The sequence below is a fragment of the Serinus canaria genome, chromosome 8 (assembly GCF_022539315.1).
Source record: "Serinus canaria isolate serCan28SL12 chromosome 8, serCan2020, whole genome shotgun sequence".
Taxonomy (NCBI): domain Eukaryota; kingdom Metazoa; phylum Chordata; class Aves; order Passeriformes; family Fringillidae; genus Serinus; species Serinus canaria.
In genome coordinates, this window is record NC_066322.1 from 29,703,046 (window position 1) to 29,720,720 (window position 17,675).

A 17,675-nucleotide genomic window follows, 5' to 3' on the forward strand; every position below is an offset into this window, starting at 1 on the left:
TTTGGGAAAGACCTTAACAGCAACCTTATGCATCCACATTGCCAGAGATGGCTCTACATTCCCAAGGGACACTGCCACGACCTATTCCTTTAAAAGAAAAAAAATTTAAAGGGAGGGAAAAAAGCAGCATTTATTTTTAAAGAGAAAATATGTATCCCAAGGGATCCAGTGTACTTTGGGAACATTCTTCAAAGAACAGAACGCATTCCCTTTAAACTGTGTCTCGTGAAACCAGCAGCCAGAGAGGAAAATTCCCCCTTGTAACATTCACTTAATGGCTGAGCCTCCTACCCCGGGTTCCTGGTGGGCAGGAGCACTTGAAGTGATTGACCAGGTCGATGCAGGTGCCTCCATTCTGGCAGGGCTGGAACTGGCACTCATCCACCTCGTACTCGCAGTTGACCCCCTGGTATCCAGCCACACACTGCCAGCACAGAAATAAAAGTGTCAGTGGCCTTCCAGCAGGCAGCTCAGAAAGGCCAGCACCCACAGAGCAGCCCTCAGTGGGGCACATCAGGACTGCCTCTGTAGCTGAACAGCTGCAAGGGATTTCAAGGGACACACAACTCGACCATGTGACACGTAACAGGGCACTGCAAATTTGAATTCAAGTGATTAGACTGCTGCAAAACACAGCAGATCAAATCCTGATACCCTCCAGCACCAAAACTGGCTTAGTTGTTTTGGCTTAAGGTTTACATAAAACTCATCCTTTCCCTCTGGACATGGACTTCCAAGGTGCTCTACCACTCCAAAAAGCTTAAGGAGGTTGATATACAATAATCTCATGGCCTACACTGCTCTCTGCATCAGTGTTAGGAAACAGAAAGCAATGGAAAGCATTTCCCACCCTTGGAGGCAAGGGATGCTTTGCCCATCCAACAGGGAAAACACAATATCCCTTTAATACATTTTACAAATATTTTAATATAAACCACACCTCAGGCAAAAAGCCTTTCCAGATGAGAACCCCCTTCTCCAATGGCACAAAGAGTTCAAATGCTCATCAACCACAGCTCCTTCCAACCACACCTCTTAATTCACTCTTAAAAACCTCTCAGGAGCACTGCTTTTGCTACAGCCAAATTAAAAGTTCCTTCCAGGTGCAGGCAGCTTTTATCCCCCTATTTGAAGGCACTGCACTATTTGCAGGTGTTTCTGATTTGTTCTGGTGGCTTTGTTTCCCTGTGCCCTGAGCACTGCCCCGGGTACCTCGCACTGGTATCCGCCCAGGTGGTCCCGGCAGGTGGCTCCGTTCTGGCAGGGGCTGGAGTCACACTCATCCAGCTGCACCTCGCAGTAGCTGCCCGTGTAGCCCACCTGGCACTGGCAGTGGTGGCTGTTCCCCACGTTGAGGCAGTGACCAGAGTGCTGGCACAGCTGGTCCACGGGGACTCCTGAGGCAGAGTTAAATCAAGTGAGCAAACACATCAAACATGCTTGCTGCCAGCGCTGGTGGCTCAGACAGGAAGGGATATGGGTAGGCCCAACAAATTGAAAAGTTGCAACTTTAAAATTGAAGAGTTACTCCTTAAATTACCGTGGATCAGAACCAAAACTGGCTTACAAACGAAGTCACTGCTCTGTCCTCTTTGGATAGCTGGATTCAACACTGGCATGAAGTATTTGTGCTGCTGCGTTACTTTAGCACTGGCTGGTGAATACATATCTGAACTACTACTGCTGCTCTACAAAGGTTCAGTGTTTGTACAGAGAAGATCCCCAAAAAGTATGGGAGTTTGACACCTTTCTCCTTTGACACTGAATCTGCTTGTCTGGATTTCCTGGACAAAAGTGGCATGACAGTGTCCATCTACCTGGGCTACAAGCCGTGTTGCCAGACAAAATTCACTTAAAAGCCAGATTTTTTATATATACATCATCTGAAGTAGAAAATGACTACTTTGAAAGGCCATGGTATAACCTATAAGGCTAAATAGTACACTCAGTAACCAGTACTCTCTGCAAAAACACCTAAAATGAGTTCCAAGATGCCTTTCTTGTAGAAGGACATGGCCTTAACCTCTGGCCTGGCTGGGGCTTAGCAGAAACCTGGGGTTCAGCCTGCCTGGGGTTTAGCACAAAGTGCTGTTGCATTTTCCAAAGAGGCAGTCCATATAAAACAGCACTACTGAAACTGAGACCCCATGAAGTATTTAATTCTTCCTTTCTGATATTTTTGTGACGGGGAGAACCAAGGAAGCCTCGACCCCCAAACTCAGCATTGCAGAGAGTATTTTTACTTGGGAAGCAGCCAGCTAGAGGCAAAGCTCTCTGGGCTGTGCCTGGATGCAGGGGAGAAGGAGGTGCCTGGGCCCAGAGATGCTGAAGCCCAGAGGATGCTGATGTACCTCTCTGTGAAGCTGCCACCTGGCACGAGACGTTGGGCACGTCGCAGTAGGCGCCGGTCCAGCTGGGCGGGCACAGGCAGCGGGTCTGGGCCAGAGTCTGCACACAGGTGCCCTTGTTCTTGCAGGGAGACTTGCTGCACAGATCCACCAGAGACTGCATGGCAAACAACCCACGTCAAACACGGCACATGCAGGAGAAACAGCGCTCAGAGAACAAGTTCAAGATGCAAGGAAAGGGAGCTCTGCAATCCAGGTTCCCCGTGGCACTGCAAAGAGCAGGACAGTCCTTCCCAAGCTAAGCCAGGTGCTCTGCTGACAGTCTCATATGCCTGGGAAAGTGCAAGTGAGCAGAGGAACAAACCCCAGGTGGCAGCATTATTTCAAAATTCTCACACCTCACCACAAAGCTGGATCTTTCACCGGCTGGGTTTGAGAAAACTGGGTTTTAGCTCAGACTAGCTTTCTAGCTCCATGGTAGCAGGAGGCTTCTGGCTATTCTCCCTAATTCTCCCCATCTTCACTGCTTTCTGAGGATGACAGATCCGTTCCACATTTTGATCCATACTTTTCTATCATTAGCTCACCATACCTCCTTTCAGCCCCACTTTCTGGGGGACACTGTGGTCTCTCTGACTTTTTGTGTCTTCCAAGATTCAACTGAAACCCCACAGCAGTTTTATGAACTGAAGATGGGCCAAAGTATATTTCTTTTTTTGATTTCTCATCTAGAAACAAAGAGTCTAAAACCCAGTAAATCATCACATGAAAGTGAAGACCCAAAATAACTGTCTGACGTAATATAAACCAGCCACTAACCATAATTTCCTTTTAAAGCATTTCATCTTCAAACTAATACAGCTATTTGATTGATTTCAAGCTGACTTGAGGAAGGCTGAGGTTTTTAAAGTGAGTAGCACGGAATTTTGGCTGTAAAATACAATTTCAATTGCATAAAGTTCTGCTTTTCAGATGCAAACTGTCTCCTCACAAAGATTAAAGTAAAAAAAAAAAAAAATCTGTGCTTTCACAGGCAACCGAAAGGAAACTTGGAATTAAGTTTTATCACATGTAGTTGAGCGTGAAGAAGAAAAAACACCAAGCCTCTTGCTTCTGCATTTGTAATGAGAAGCTGACTGTTTTACATGCAAATTCTAAAACTTATGAATCATTGTCTGATTTTGTCCTGCTTATTTAGCTTTGCTAATTAGGTCAAGCCAGTTTACCACTAAGACAAGAACTACAGTGTAGCTGTAATCTATAAATCTCCACAATACAGCTTTGAGTAGTACTTATCTAAATTTAGAAAGTTCTGGTTCCTTGTATAAAATGGGTAATACATTACAATCAGGCTTCTCTGAGCATAAAGCAGACCTTCTGAGAATCCACAGCACTTAATTTGGGGAAAGGAATATTAATCCTTTTCTCCAGTAAAAACAAAGCAAACATAACAGAAGAGGAACTAGTGAACTTCACAGTACTTCAGGATCTCTCAATGCTAATTCTCCCAATGAGGTTTAAATGGTGTGCCCAGCATGCATAATGAGGGGAGCAGAGGGGTTGCTTTTTTCTATCACTTCATTACTTTGCATTCACTTCCTTCATCAGCAATACCTAGAAGCAGACCTGACAGTTTAATGTCTAGCAACATAATTCTGAAAAAGCACCTCCCCCACTGCCACTAAAATGCTTCTTTCCAACACTCTCTGCTTTACAAAGACATGCTGGCACGAAACAGAGCTGCAAAATTCTTACAAAATTGTAGTGTCTTCCAGCAATTTAAGAAATTCACTTTTTTTTTTTTTTAATTTAAATGGCAGCACTCAAGACTGCTGGTAAAAGAAGCCAATACAGAGTTTACCATTCCAAAAGCTGAAATAGTCTCAAATCATTCTTGCTGTTGTGATAACAGAATCAAAAAGAATTCAGATTTGAAAAACATCATTCTGTTTCCACTGTGCCACGCCAAGTTAGAGTTTTTAATAGGCACTAGTCAGTCATTTACAGCATACAGGGTTTGCAGCTCCTGTGGAGAACTGGAAACTGCCTAAACTTAGGTGTGCAAGTAAGGCTGGAGATTTTTATTGAGGCTGTGAATAGGACAGGCACGTCATTTACTGCCCCAAAACATTTTCTGGCTTTTCATGAAAAAAAATTTACAATCAACCCTGATTTAAATTTACCTCCTTGTAAAAAATGAACCAGTTAAATCTAAATCCTGCTAATCAGACTGATATTCTGATTTTGTTTTGTGCTTCTTTGCTGGTTTAGTTGTTTTGGTTTTTTTTAAGTACAGGACTGTATTTAGAAAAAACCATATACAGGTCTGTCTTCAATCAGGACAATTTCATGCTTTGAATGAAATGGAGCCATTTTCCAGGGTAACAGCTGGTTTTCATTTAAGAAAACTAATCTAGAAAGTTCCAGTGACACCTGTTCTCATAAATAACCACTCTTCTCCCCCTTGCACATAGACAGTGGATGGAACTAGATGATCTTTAAGGTTTCTTCCAGCCCATTCTATGATTTCCAGTTTTGAACAGGGGCACCTAATAGGCCAAGCAGGACTGAGGGAACAAGAGCTCAGCCACGTTTGGCACCTCTCACCCCTCCTGTGTTACCTCTGCTGCTGGACAGCTCAAAACACAGTGCCACCACAAGTCACCCACCTTGCAGTTCTTGCCAGTGTAGCCCAAGGGACAGATACACCTGTATGTGCCCAGGCTGTCCACACAGGTGCCCCTGTTGAGGCAGGGGTGGGAGTCACACTCGTTGATTTCTGTCAGGCAGAAGGGGCCCGTGAAGCCCAGGGGGCACTGGCAGGTGAAGGAATTGACTCCATCCACACAAGTGCCTCCATTGAAACAGGAGCTGCAAGGCAGGAGCAAGAAAGGTAAGCTGAGACAAAATGCAATTAGCTCACAGACAAAAGGGAACAGAAACATGACTGAACTAAGGGAGAAAAGCAGATAACAGGATCTTTTGATCACTGCTAACTTCTGGCTGAAGAAGCATCAAGGAGAAAACGGCAATCCTAGGGAATTCCAGCTCACCCTCCAGCTCACTTTTACCTCAGCAGTCCAAGAAGGTAAAGCAGGGTTTTAATGAGTCCGTAGTGATGGATGCAACTAATTTAATGAAATCTTCCCAGCTTCAATGTGACCACAAACACTACCTCAGGTGGCTTGCTCAAACTGATACATTTTATTACAAATTGCAATTGTATTACGAATTATGAGAAACAAAACTATTTGCCTTTTTTTAAAAAAAATCTTCAAAGGAATCAGGGGTATGGTTTCTCAAGGAAAAAGTTCATCCAACATGCAAAACACAAGCATGTTCTTCTTCACTGAAATTATGTGAAAGTATTGGTATTGCTAAATCCCTTCCTTCTCTTCTCATGAGAATCTTAAGTCCTGATTTGTAAAACTACTCATACATGCCCTGGCAGAATACAGATCAAAGGAATTATCCCCCCCCCCCGCCCCAATCTTCTGATCATATGAAATTCTGCCAGATTAGGTGTCCTGGGCAGAAGGGACTGGGAAAGTCTGGGGAATTGACTCATGCAAAATTGACTCAGTTTTCCTTGTAAAGGAACTCCTGCTCCTCTGAGAATAATGCTAGATCAGACTTGAGATAATCACTTTGATAAAGTACACGAACCAAATTCATGCCTGCTACCCTGTCAAAGGGTACTTCCAGCAGAGGAGCCCCTGACTCACCTCCCTGAACTCCCAGAGCAGGGAAATGAGCTTGAAATATCGAAATTCCGACTGCAATGAGGCAGAGATGCCAGCACTACCCTGCTCATCAAACACTAAACTGCTCATCCCAGAAGCTGCTCTCTCTTGGGGGCTGAATTCTGTTATAGAGGGAGAGCAAACTGCCATTTCCACTCACAGCAAAGCAGGGGAGGCAGAGGAACTGCCCATCACCTGGTGTGTTTCACTGAAACCAGGCACCAAAAGGAGAGGGCACTCTCTCACAGGCAGCTCTCACACAGCACACGGAAGAATCATTTGACCCAAATTCAAATCAGCCAACCACCACTGTGCTCTTATGCACAGCTCAGTAATTTTGGTTGAGAAGGTGTGACTGGTTTAGCTTGGCAGAGCATTGAAAATTGCTACATCCTTAATTCATACCTGCAAGACTGGTTCCTGTCCTGACTGATAACAAAAACAGGATGAACCTCAAGGAAGAGCCAGGAGTTCTGCTACAACTCCCAGCATACTCCACTCACTTCAACAACTGTTGTGCAAATTAAACACACCCTCATCGGTGACGCAATCCTGTTCTTAAGAAAAAGATATTAAAATACCTCCTCCTCAAATGCAATTTCATCAAAGGCAGGAAAGATCTATTTGTGCAGAAAATACTTGAGAAAACCAAGAGTTTTGCATAATTTGTCTCTAGTAACTAGACTAGAACAGAGTACTTCTAATTATTTTTTAACTATTGCAAGTTTTAAAGAAATTGTTAGAATTTTTTTCCATTTGAGAATCTGCAGTTACTTACATCAATCCTAAAAAACCTTAAAATAAATATGCAGGGAGATGATGGAATCACATGTTTAACTCTCAAAGAGCTCTTAAAGCTACCACATGAACCATTTATATGAGGACCAGCTGTTGAGCATTTTAACTCAGTTCCACACCTCCCCCTTTAGAAGGACCCCAGTTTTATCTCAACACTGCTACATCACATCCCTTTTTTTTTTTTTTTGCAAGCATTAAAAGATCTCCAATGATTAAATCTATCCAATACAGAACTTAGTGGATTTAGTGTTTCTGTTGGTTTCTTCTTCGTATTATTTGTTGTCAACAACTCAGGACTAATTTATTTTTGCTGCTTTTCTAAGTTGGCCATTGCTTCCATTTTTGCAGCTTTTGTATTTCTCAACAGAGTAACCATTCATGACCAATTATTTCCCCTCCCCTATGTCACAGTGGTCTTATAAAAATATGATTTTTTTATATTTCAATAAGCTAGCATCCCCAACTGTTTAACTTTTGTTAAACACTATCACATTTATGCTGTAATGGAACTGTTGGAAGAACATTACAAGAAGCTGAGGACCAGGCAATGTGCTTCAGCTAAGCCAGCTTCCTTGCAAGAAGCACAAGTATGGCTGTGACAAATGGCAGGAAAGGAGAATTGCCCTGGTTAGAAGCTGCTCCTGAGCAGGACTGGTGTTGGAACCCAGGACATCCCTCTGGCTGCCCTGGATGGCTCAAGCTCCTGGCAGGGGGCTCAGAGACCTTGGCACGGAGTCAAACACACCTGTGCCTTTGATTTTAGCCCATGGAAACAATTACCAACTTTGTGTGAGGAGTTACAAGCCACAGGAGTTTGAGTAGAATGACAGTGAATTTGTCACAGGGTGGAAAAGTAGAATTTTGGGGATTTAGAATGGGGGTTCAAGGGGCAAGATGGAGGAATCTGGCTGTGCCTTGTCCTTCCTCCTTCTTCTTCTTAGCCTCCATCTTCTGCTGTGATAGTGACACTGCTGGATTGGTTTAGAGCAGAGACAGACTGTCTAACACAGGTGATGGGTATTGGAAATTATTGTAAATAAAGTGCACATAGTTCTTAGTATGAAAAGCCAACACCACCCCAAGGGCAGGGACTGTGCCACAACCCGACCTGCTGGACAGATCTCAGCAGGGCAGAGAGAGAATGGAACAGATAACAGAGAATAAACAACCTTGAAAACCAGAACTGAGGAATCTCGAGTTCTTCAGTTGTGGAGCTGGGAAAAAAGCTCATTAAGACCTCGGGAGCCATTTCAGCAGCACCAAAACCCGAGAACAGTGGAGGGCCAGACCTAGAGCAGCTGTTTCTAGGGGAAAAAAAAGGGGCCACACAGCCCAGAGTGGGACAGAGTGCTGACAGGTTTTTCTCAGCCACTTTATGGAACAGGTAACTCAAAGCATTATCAACTAGAAATTTACAAGGAGGTCTGGATCAAGGCCAGCCTTCAGGGCCTAAAGGTTTCTCTGCTGGAATTTGTTCAAACAAAACCCAAAGCCTCTTGGTTTAAAATTCAAATGCTGCTTTTGTGACAGATGTCTGCGATACAATAAAAACAGAGCAGCAACTGTTTCTTCTTCCTTACCACGGTTTATTCATCAGAGAACTCAGCACATTCTCTCTTAACGCCAAAGAGAACTTGTGTGCTTAATTCTCAGCATGAAAGCAGTGCAGTCAAATCAAACCTGTATGTGTTTATTAGCACATACATGAGCACTTATGCACTACTGAGCACTGGACATTTTTCCCAGCATCACAGACTGGTTGGGGAGAGGCTGCCAGAAAAGCTCATGAACTCCTACGCTACCAAGGATTCTCCTCAATCATTGCATTTCTTGGTATTTTCCTTATCCCTGCCATGCTCTTGCTACTTGCACACCACTGTTTTTTTTGGCCTAAGCCACCTCCTACTACTGTATTCCTTCTGCTTCCACAAGTACCAATTTGCCTGAAAGATTTGTGCTGTTCAGTAAGTTTTTCCTGCTTTTCCCCTTCCACTTTTGGATTTAAGACCCACATTCCTGAAGCCAGATTCCTTTTCTACTCTGCATTCCACAGAGCAAAAGCCTAATATATGAAGGCAGAGAGGGAAACTGGGAGGGGGGAGGAAAAAGGGAGAAAGCAAGGGGGTTGAAAAATAGGTTACTGAGCTTTTTTTTTGGATTTAGGACTATCTTTAAGTACTACTAAAATATGAACTGGAAAACGCAAATAGACTCCCCCTAAAATTTGCAGTACATCATAAGTATCACAAGCTAATTCTGTTTACTGGGAAATGAAGAAAAGAAATGTGAAAGGTAATTAAAGCTCATTTATTGACTGAGAAATATGCTCACATGTTAAGAATTTGTATTATGAGACACACCTGCATCCATTTAAAGGTCATTTGACTACTGCAGAGAAAAAGCACATTCAAAGCAAGGCCCCTGGCAGCTATAAAATGTTGTGTCTGTGGCAGTCAGCCATGTATGAGTGAAGCCAAAAGCTGTGCATTAATTGTCTGTGCCACACATTTACTGACAGAAGAAGGAGACTCTGGTATCAACTTTTCAATAAGTTCCTGTTGTTGGAGGGTTTGTTTGCTTCATAGATTAAAGACATTTGGCTCAAGGCATGGAAGGTTTTTGTTATGCTAAATGAAATCAGCTGTGGCAGCGATGTGAAATGCTCCTTCAGCCTCATGGATGTGCTGCCTAAGACAACACGGGGTGAATCCCACAGCTCTCAGAACACTCAGGAGGAGGCAGAGAGATGTCCCAACTGTTCCAGAGGGAAAGATGAACACTTAGAGAATGTTTTTATCTTCAGGCACCCACACAAAAACTAACAGGACAGGCAATGATTTTGTTAGCTTCAGTAAGCAAAGCTCTGGGTCACTGCACCGTGACACTTTTTGTACTGTACCTGTCTGCTCAGAAAGAAGGAATTAAAAGCTCAGCCAGAGCCAGACACCTCAGAAGTTCTTTGAGTGCTGCTCTGGGGGCTGCCACGGTAACTTTTGCTAACAGACTTATTTGGATCCTTCTCTACAGCAGTCATGAATTTACATTTTTTTTCAATGCAAAACACAATTTGCTAAGTTCACGCCTAAAGGATTCAAAACTCCATTTTGGTTCTAAGCTGATAGTAAAACCCAGGGGATTGGGTTGTTTTGTTTGGGGGTGGTTGCTTTGGGTTTTTCTGTTCATTTGTTTGGGTTTTTTTAAAGACCTGGCCAATCTAAGAATTCCAGCATTGTGAACTCCTCCAAGGTCTGATAAAGCCCGTTTCAAATAGTAACAGATGAACTTTTAAACAAGTGACATTTCTCAGGAGACTGTGATTGTATCTGATGATGATATAAAATATGCCCAGTAAGAAAAAGAAGCTACTATGTGTTTGGTTTCCCTTCTAAACAGTGGTGTCAAGGACATGAAATTAATACTTGTTTTCTTGCAATTTGAGCCATTCCAGTACTCATCAGTGTATGGCCTCCCCTCCCGCAACTGATACCTATTCCAGAGCAGAGGGCCCTCCTGCTGCTTAATTTGTTTTCAGATATGGATTAACTGCAACTGCAACAGGACCCACTCCTCCCAGAATATTAGTGTCAGACAGACATTTCAGGAAGCACTGCTACAGCCCAGATTCCCACCACACCTCAATCAAACTGAATGTTGAAATACAGGTAAGCCCTGCAGTGGCACTTTAACTTGATGGACTAAAATTTCAGGCAAATATAATTTTGCATTTAACAGTGCTTCTTATTAAAGTATGTAAACTCTAAGGGCCTTTTCAAGTCAAGGACCTGGGAACAACACCTGCCATCAGTTGGGACACGTGGTCCATTTCCAGCAGCCAAACACGGTGGATTTTGACTGTCTCAAACATTCCAAAGCCGAAGTTTGGGGTTTTTTTTTTCCTTTTGGCAAGAGATCATTAAAGACCCTTCCAAATCTGTCAAACAGCAGTCAGCAAATTGATTTTTGGGGAATACCGGGGAACACAGAGCAAGGTGCTGATACCCACTGGCCAGGCAGTCGTCGATGTTGCTGTCGCAGTCGCCGCCGGTGAAGCCGGGCCGGCACTCGCACAGGTAACTGCCCTGGATGTTGTGGCACAGGGCGTGGTTCTTGCAGGGCTTGGAGAGACACTCATCAATATCCACTGTGCATCTTTCCCCTGAAAGGGCAGAGTGCAAGGGTGAGACCCCTCCCACAGCAATGCCAGGAGGCTCAGAGCCAGCACTGCTCAGCGCTGAGAGCACACCACGCTCCCCATGCACCTCACCTTCCCAGCCAGGAGCACACTGGCAGGTGTAGCCTTCAGAGTCAGGAGATTCTTGGCAGATTCCCGAGTTCTCGCAAGGATTAGGGGAACAAGGAGAAACCACTACCTGGCAGTTCACACCTGGAGAACAGAATGGGAAAAAGCTGAAGAATGTGCTGCTAAGAGCTTGGTGCTCCTTGGAAGAATGAACAAAGAGGTTGTAACTCACATGATTATCCCACACTGCAGTGGACAGCACTGCCGCATTTTGAAAAATCTCAGCAGAAGGAAAAGGAGAGCACAGTGTAGAAGCAGCCAGCATCACTTTGAGTTTAATGCCCCTCCAAATTGCAGGGCATTTATGTAAATTTCATAATTTACAAAGAAAATTAAGGTAAGCGTCCAACAGGACATTTTTTAATGATTCCAAGCAAGGCTTAGACAAGTCCTTGCCAAGTATTCTATTACTGTACCATGTCTACAAGAACTGACTAATTTAACTTCATAGAGCCATGGCATTTCACATCTTGATGACTATTTCCACAAAGTTTAATGAAAAAAAATTACCCTAAAGGTGCAATGAAGTAATGAAGTAAAAAAGGAAAAGATAACAAATTTTCTGTGAATTTTCACCTTTGAATCCCTTCCTGCAGGTACATCTGTATCCATTCAACAGATCCTCACATGTTCCTCCATTCTGGCATGGGTTTGATTTACATTCATTCCCTTCTGTTGAACAATAATCTCCTATCCAGCCTGGGTCACAGACACACTTGTACCTTGAAAGGCAAATAAGCATTAATTTAGGACATATTGAAGTAACTCCTCCACCAGTTTCTCTTGCAGATTAGTTTTGGAGAGAAAACCAGAAGAACTCTCTTGAGAAGAGCCCTAAGTTACTTTAGATTGCTTACCCCAGCTGTAAAGTTTTGAAAATACTGGAAATAAACCCTCCCTTAAAACCACACTTCCCTCATTACAGTGTTCACAAAGTGTTCAATCAACCAGCAACATGTTTCTGCTTTGATAAGACCATCTCAACACATTCAAACAAAGACAGAAACAACAAAAAAAAAAAAGGTTGGAAAAAAAGAAGTGGAGGGGAACAATAGGTTCCAAAGATAACTAGACTGATTTAATACCAAATAGTCGTTTCAAATGAAAACAGCTGGCTGGGAGCAGGAGCAATCTTCTCCATCACGTTTCAGAATCTGCAGGAGAGCACACCCCACCCACATGATGTAGAAGCAAGGACTTGGTGAATCAGCCTGGGCTCAGGCCACACAGCACACACTGGCCTCTGTCCCTGCCCTGCAAACACAGCTTCTCCTACCTGGCACAGCGCCAGCTGTACAAATGCCAAGTGACAGATGACAGACAAGATGAACAAAAATCTGTTTTCCAAGCTTTCAAAGAGGCTGAATTAGCAATAAAAGCATCTTTCCTGCCAGCTCCAGGGAAAGTGCTGCATCCTGCCCTACAGAGCTACCTGCAGCAGCAAATCACTTCCTTGCCCAAGTGCTGACAATACTTCCCAGGATACAGCACATATTTGGGAGAATATTCCGTGTATAGTTGAGAACTTTCACAAACAAAACAACCCCAGACTTACCATTACCAAAAAGAACTCTGACTTAGGGCTCCCAAAATCAGTGTTTGGTCTTCCTGCATTGGAAGATTCAGAAGCAACTACTGCCATCAAAAGACCCAGAGAGAATTTTCCTTTTCTTTCTCAGATGTGCAACAATACGAGTAAAGCTGACAAAATCTCAGCAGTGGGCAAAGTGTCCTGGGTAAAATATCCATCCCTAGAGCAAAAGTTGTCAGCCTGTTCCTTGATTCAGTGTTTGGTTAGGAATAACAGCACTAGCCAATAAAGACAGTTCCCATGCTCAATTCTTTAGGTTTTGATGGAATAGATTGCTGCTGCTCCCCAAAGGTTTAATTTGGAGCCATTTCTTTATTTTGATTGCACTCACTCAGCTCACTAGTGTCACCACGATATTTTATGAAAAATCCCTTTGCCAGGATTTTTCTCCTGAGAAGCCTCAGAAAGAAATGTAAACAATAATTATCTGATTGCTTGGAATGTGCTGTGGAGATCGTTTACCAACAGGTGCATCTTTGAATGGTTCCATGTGAATTGTTTTTAATTAATGACCAATCCCAGTCCAGCAGTGTTGGGACCCTGGTCAGTCATGAGTTTTTATTATTCATTCTTGTCCAGCCTTCTGATGTCTCCTTTCTCTTTTTTTTAGTATAGTTTTCATCTATAATTTCTTTTAATATAATATCATAAAATAATAAATCAGCTTTCTGAGAACTTGGAGTCAAATTCTCATCTCTCACCTGGTCCTTGGACCCACAACACCACAACACACTAGAATCACCAAACCCTCCCTCTAGATGGTGGCAGTACACCCTGCACCACTCACCCATGCAAAACCAGCAAACAACACAAGGCAGGACAGAAAAACCTATGTTGAAACACCAGCTTGTGAATGAAGGTCTGCACCTTACTGTGATAATGTCACAGAGAAATTGGGATCCCACTCTGAGAAATGAGAGAAAAATCGGGAGCTGGAAGTGTGGGCAGAGCAAGACAGGAAGGCAGAAGGCAGCAGGCAGGCCGAGTGAGCGCTCACCCGGTGGCAGTGGGTGTGCAGTTGCCGTGCACACAGGGGCTGCTGAGGCAGCCGTCGGCCTGGGGCTGGCAGTGCGGGTGGTGGAAGCCCTCGGGGCACACGCAGCGGAAGCCGTTCACCTCGTTGATGCACGTGCCGCCGTTGTGGCAGGGGCTGGACGTGCACTCATCGATGTCCACGTTGCATCGGGGGCCTGGAAGGGAAAACAACACTTCCTGAGCTGCACTTCTTACAACGCTGCTCACTTTGCACCTCTGCAAGAGCACACACTGAGACAGCTCGGGGAAGCCAAGGCGGCAGCATGGAGCTCACATGCCTCCGTGCTTTAACTCAAGCCAAGAGAAGCGTTTCTGAGAGAGGCAGCACTTCGCTGTGCCTGGAAAACAGCACTTGCACTCAGCAACTATTTACAAACCATTCCAGAATCTCCACTAAAATCACAAGTTAATACTGATTAGGAAAGCAAAAACCACTCAGCTGTATCATGCTTGCAACAAACCTCTTGAGCTGCACTTGTCGTAGCCCTGCTCCTCTGCTTTGAAGTACCTACCCTTTGAACAACCAATAGTGCCCAAATGTCTGCAGTAAATACAGTTCTTGTGGTTTATTGCGCAAAAGGGGCTCTAAAGACACCGTTTCCTGTTTTGCCTGCCTCTGATTACGACTGCAAGATCCTTGAAGCAGTGACCAAAAGGACTTGTGAGGCTGGAAAGCTAAACAGAGTGAATGATGCAGTAAGCTGAAAGCATTTTTAACAGAAGGAAATGACAAAGTACCAAGACCCCACGCAAGCCAGCTCCTTAAAGACTGGAATATGCCAATTCATCACATAACTGAATTGTTTTAACAGTGTAACAGTAAGAGATTCAGCAGGATAATAAACACAGAATGCCAGCAACTTAGGAGAGTGGTAGGCACGAGTGATCAGCATCATCCCTCATCTTATTCTGGGAACTACAGAGTTCCACCATGCCAGAGCCACAGGAAGGAAGGGAGAAGCATCAGGAGTTCAGAAAGACACCAAGAGAAAAGCACAAGGCACATGAAACATTTTAGTGCTCTAATGCATTTCAGATCTATTCTAACTAGAATAATTCAGTAATAAACAGTAACAAACGTGATGAGAAAGCTGTAATAAACAGTACCAACTGCCTCACAATGATTATTTTGTATTACCCTACATGGCTCAAAACACAAATGCCCTTACAAACAGTGGTGAGATGTGCTTTAGTCATCAGAAATGGTCCTGATGTTGGCTCAGAGCTCTAAACATGGGTCCAGAGGTGTCTAACCACTTCTTTTTTCAGCACTACTTTGATTTTACCAGAGAAATTTTAAAAAGAAAACAGAACAGACCATGCTATGACAGGGAAGTACTGAAAAAAAACAGGTTATTCATCTGAAGACTTCAGAGTGGGAAACAACTCATGAGAGCACCAAGGTAATGCTCTGATTTCACAGAAGTAGAAACACTGTTCATGGTCAAAGCCCTAGGCAGAGTCTAATCAAACACCTCTCCATATTGTCCACAATCTCTCTGTCCCTGGAAAGAGGCTGTAAATAATAAACCAAAGTCACGTGGGTTTATTTGTTATAAACCCAAGAACCATGAATCGGACTTAATTACCTAACAAGAATGGCATTTCACAGCACAGATTAGGCCATTCTCCTGGTTGGTAGAACTGGCTGTAATGTAAGATGCTAAGATCCAAAGATTAGAAGGATTTACTGAGACACCAACTGAATCCCTTGCAGTGAGTATGCAAAGAACACTTCCCTGGCTACTCGGATAACCATCTTCCAAACAATTGAGAGCCCCTGGGTAGCTAACTTCACCTGTAAATCCAGGTTCACAGGTGCAGTTGTAGCGATTAATGCCATCTACACAGGTCCCACGCACGCACGGGTTACTGGCACAGTCGTCAAAGTTATTCTCACAGTTTATTCCTGAATTAAAAAAAAAAAAACAGAGAGAGGAATAAGGAGGGTAAATCTTACAAAGAAGGCAACAAAACTGTTTTCCCAAAATAGCCTAATTAAGAATCCCACCTGCTTCAAAGTCACGTTGGGGGCAACCTAAACAGGTGATGATGCAGAAGTACCGCAACACCAAGGGATGTCACCTGAGCCCCGGGGTACTGACTGAATATGACCCTGAACTTGTACTAAATATTTATACAGATGAATAAACATTTTGAACAATATGCCTAATTTTTCTGCAGGCCTGATTTTTCTGGAGTAAAGAGGAGGCAAATTCTCCCAAGACCAGCTGCAGTGAGGGTTAGGCAACCCACACAAACACACCAAAGTTCAGCATGGCAAAGCAATGTGAAAATGATACTCTCAACTTAGCACACATCAGAGCACGGGAAAGAAATAATTACATGCTTGAATTCTGCTTGAATGCCAGCTTTTCACTGGTGTTTTCCATACCTGAGGTGCCCAGCAGGCAGTTGCACTGGTAGCCATTGACCAGGTCGATGCAGCGCCCTTGGTTGAGGCAAGGACTGCTGTGGCACTCGTCAATCTGCTCACTGCATATGGCACCCATGTAGCCAGGGTTGCAGATGCAGGTGTATGAATCTATGCCATCCTGGCATTCCCCGTGGTGGCAGGGATCAGGGTCACAGTTGTTGATGTTCTCCTCACACAGAAGGCCAGTAAAACCTGAGGAAAAGCCATGAGTAAGTAAGGAGTTCACTGATAGGATGCTGCAGTGAATATAATGCAGGTATAGAAAGAATTCCATCAAGAATCAGCAAAGTGGCGGAGAGCACAAAGGGTAACTGGGCATCTCAACTGCATTTCCAGCCCTGGAACACAACAAACACTCTCCACTGTTCACAGCATTACAGTACAGCAGCATGCATGGAGAACCCTGGCACTGAAAGGGGTCATCTCCAGGTTTTTTGGAACAGAAGCCATGAGAGGAGACATGTAAATCTCCAACAGAAATATTTACTTGCATCAGTATAAACTGTCTGAAGGCACACTCCTGCCATTATTTCCTCTGAACAGTAACAGGGGGACAGAGTGGGACTGACCTTGTTAAAATGAGCAATTACTGCAAAGATGTTGCTGAAACCTTCCCAAGGGAACTCCCTTGGCTCAGGTCAAGGCTTCTGCAGCTCTGCTTATTATGAAGTTTTTGTCTCCTTCACTGGAAAACTTTTCAGTAACTGAAATCAAGCACCAACTGCAAATTTATTGAAGGCTGCATGCAAGCTCTTGGTCAGGAGCAATGAAACAAGCAGCAATTTGGCCTGTTTCATTCTGCTTCAGCTGGGGAACATCCTGAGCAGCAGATGGGGACAGAACCTATCCACAAAAAGGGCTAGAAGGTTCAGGAAGCTAAGAGCAGCACACCAGCCCCTCAAGAGCCCTGCTCTCCCTGATGGAGCAGAGCTGTATAAGACTGGGACAATTTCAAATAAATGGCTTTCAGAGCTGAGGGTTTGGAGCAACAGCTCATGCTGCCTTCCAGCAGCTGAAGATCAGGAAGGCAGAACTTGAAATTTCAAAGACACCGAGTGGAGACTGATACAAACCAAGCTGCAGGGAATTTCAACAGCTGAAGAGTGGTTCTCACCTGAGTATTACAAGTGGATAAGAAGCTCCCCATTTTTCATACAGGTTTGTGGTTATTTCTGTGGTCAAACATACCAGGTGACGGCTAACATTCCCAAGTTCTGCGAACGTATGCTTGGATGAATGGGTGTGGAAGTGGGTGGGGAGGGGGAGGGGAAGCTAGTTAGAGAGATGGATATAAAAAGATGTTAGGGAAGGAGGAAAAACAAACTGATAAGGGGACAAATGGTGGCAGAGGGGAAAAAAAAAAGAGGGTAGAGACAAATAAAAGAGGAAAGACCTGAAACAACCCAGGAAAAGAAAAGCCATG

The 17,675-nt window shown here is 43.9% G+C and overlaps 1 protein-coding gene across 1 annotated transcript in view; it reads right to left on the bottom strand.

Moving 5' to 3' along the window:
* NOTCH2 (notch receptor 2) overlaps window positions 1-17,675 on the bottom strand; it is an 86,486-nt gene that overhangs the window by 20,002 nt on the left and 48,809 nt on the right. Inside the window, exons 11-21 of the mRNA XM_050977777.1 lie at window positions 16,211-16,444; window positions 15,614-15,724; window positions 13,778-13,970; window positions 11,766-11,911; window positions 11,154-11,273; window positions 10,893-11,045; window positions 6,074-6,213; window positions 5,018-5,362; window positions 2,352-2,505; window positions 1,213-1,397; window positions 292-424 (exon numbers count right to left, since the gene is read on the bottom strand). Of these exons, the coding sequence (XP_050833734.1) occupies window positions 292-424; window positions 1,213-1,397; window positions 2,352-2,505; window positions 5,018-5,362; window positions 6,074-6,213; window positions 10,893-11,045; window positions 11,154-11,273; window positions 11,766-11,911; window positions 13,778-13,970; window positions 15,614-15,724; window positions 16,211-16,444 (1,914 nt within the window). The remainder of the gene's footprint in view (window positions 1-291; window positions 425-1,212; window positions 1,398-2,351; window positions 2,506-5,017; window positions 5,363-6,073; window positions 6,214-10,892; window positions 11,046-11,153; window positions 11,274-11,765; window positions 11,912-13,777; window positions 13,971-15,613; window positions 15,725-16,210; window positions 16,445-17,675) is intronic.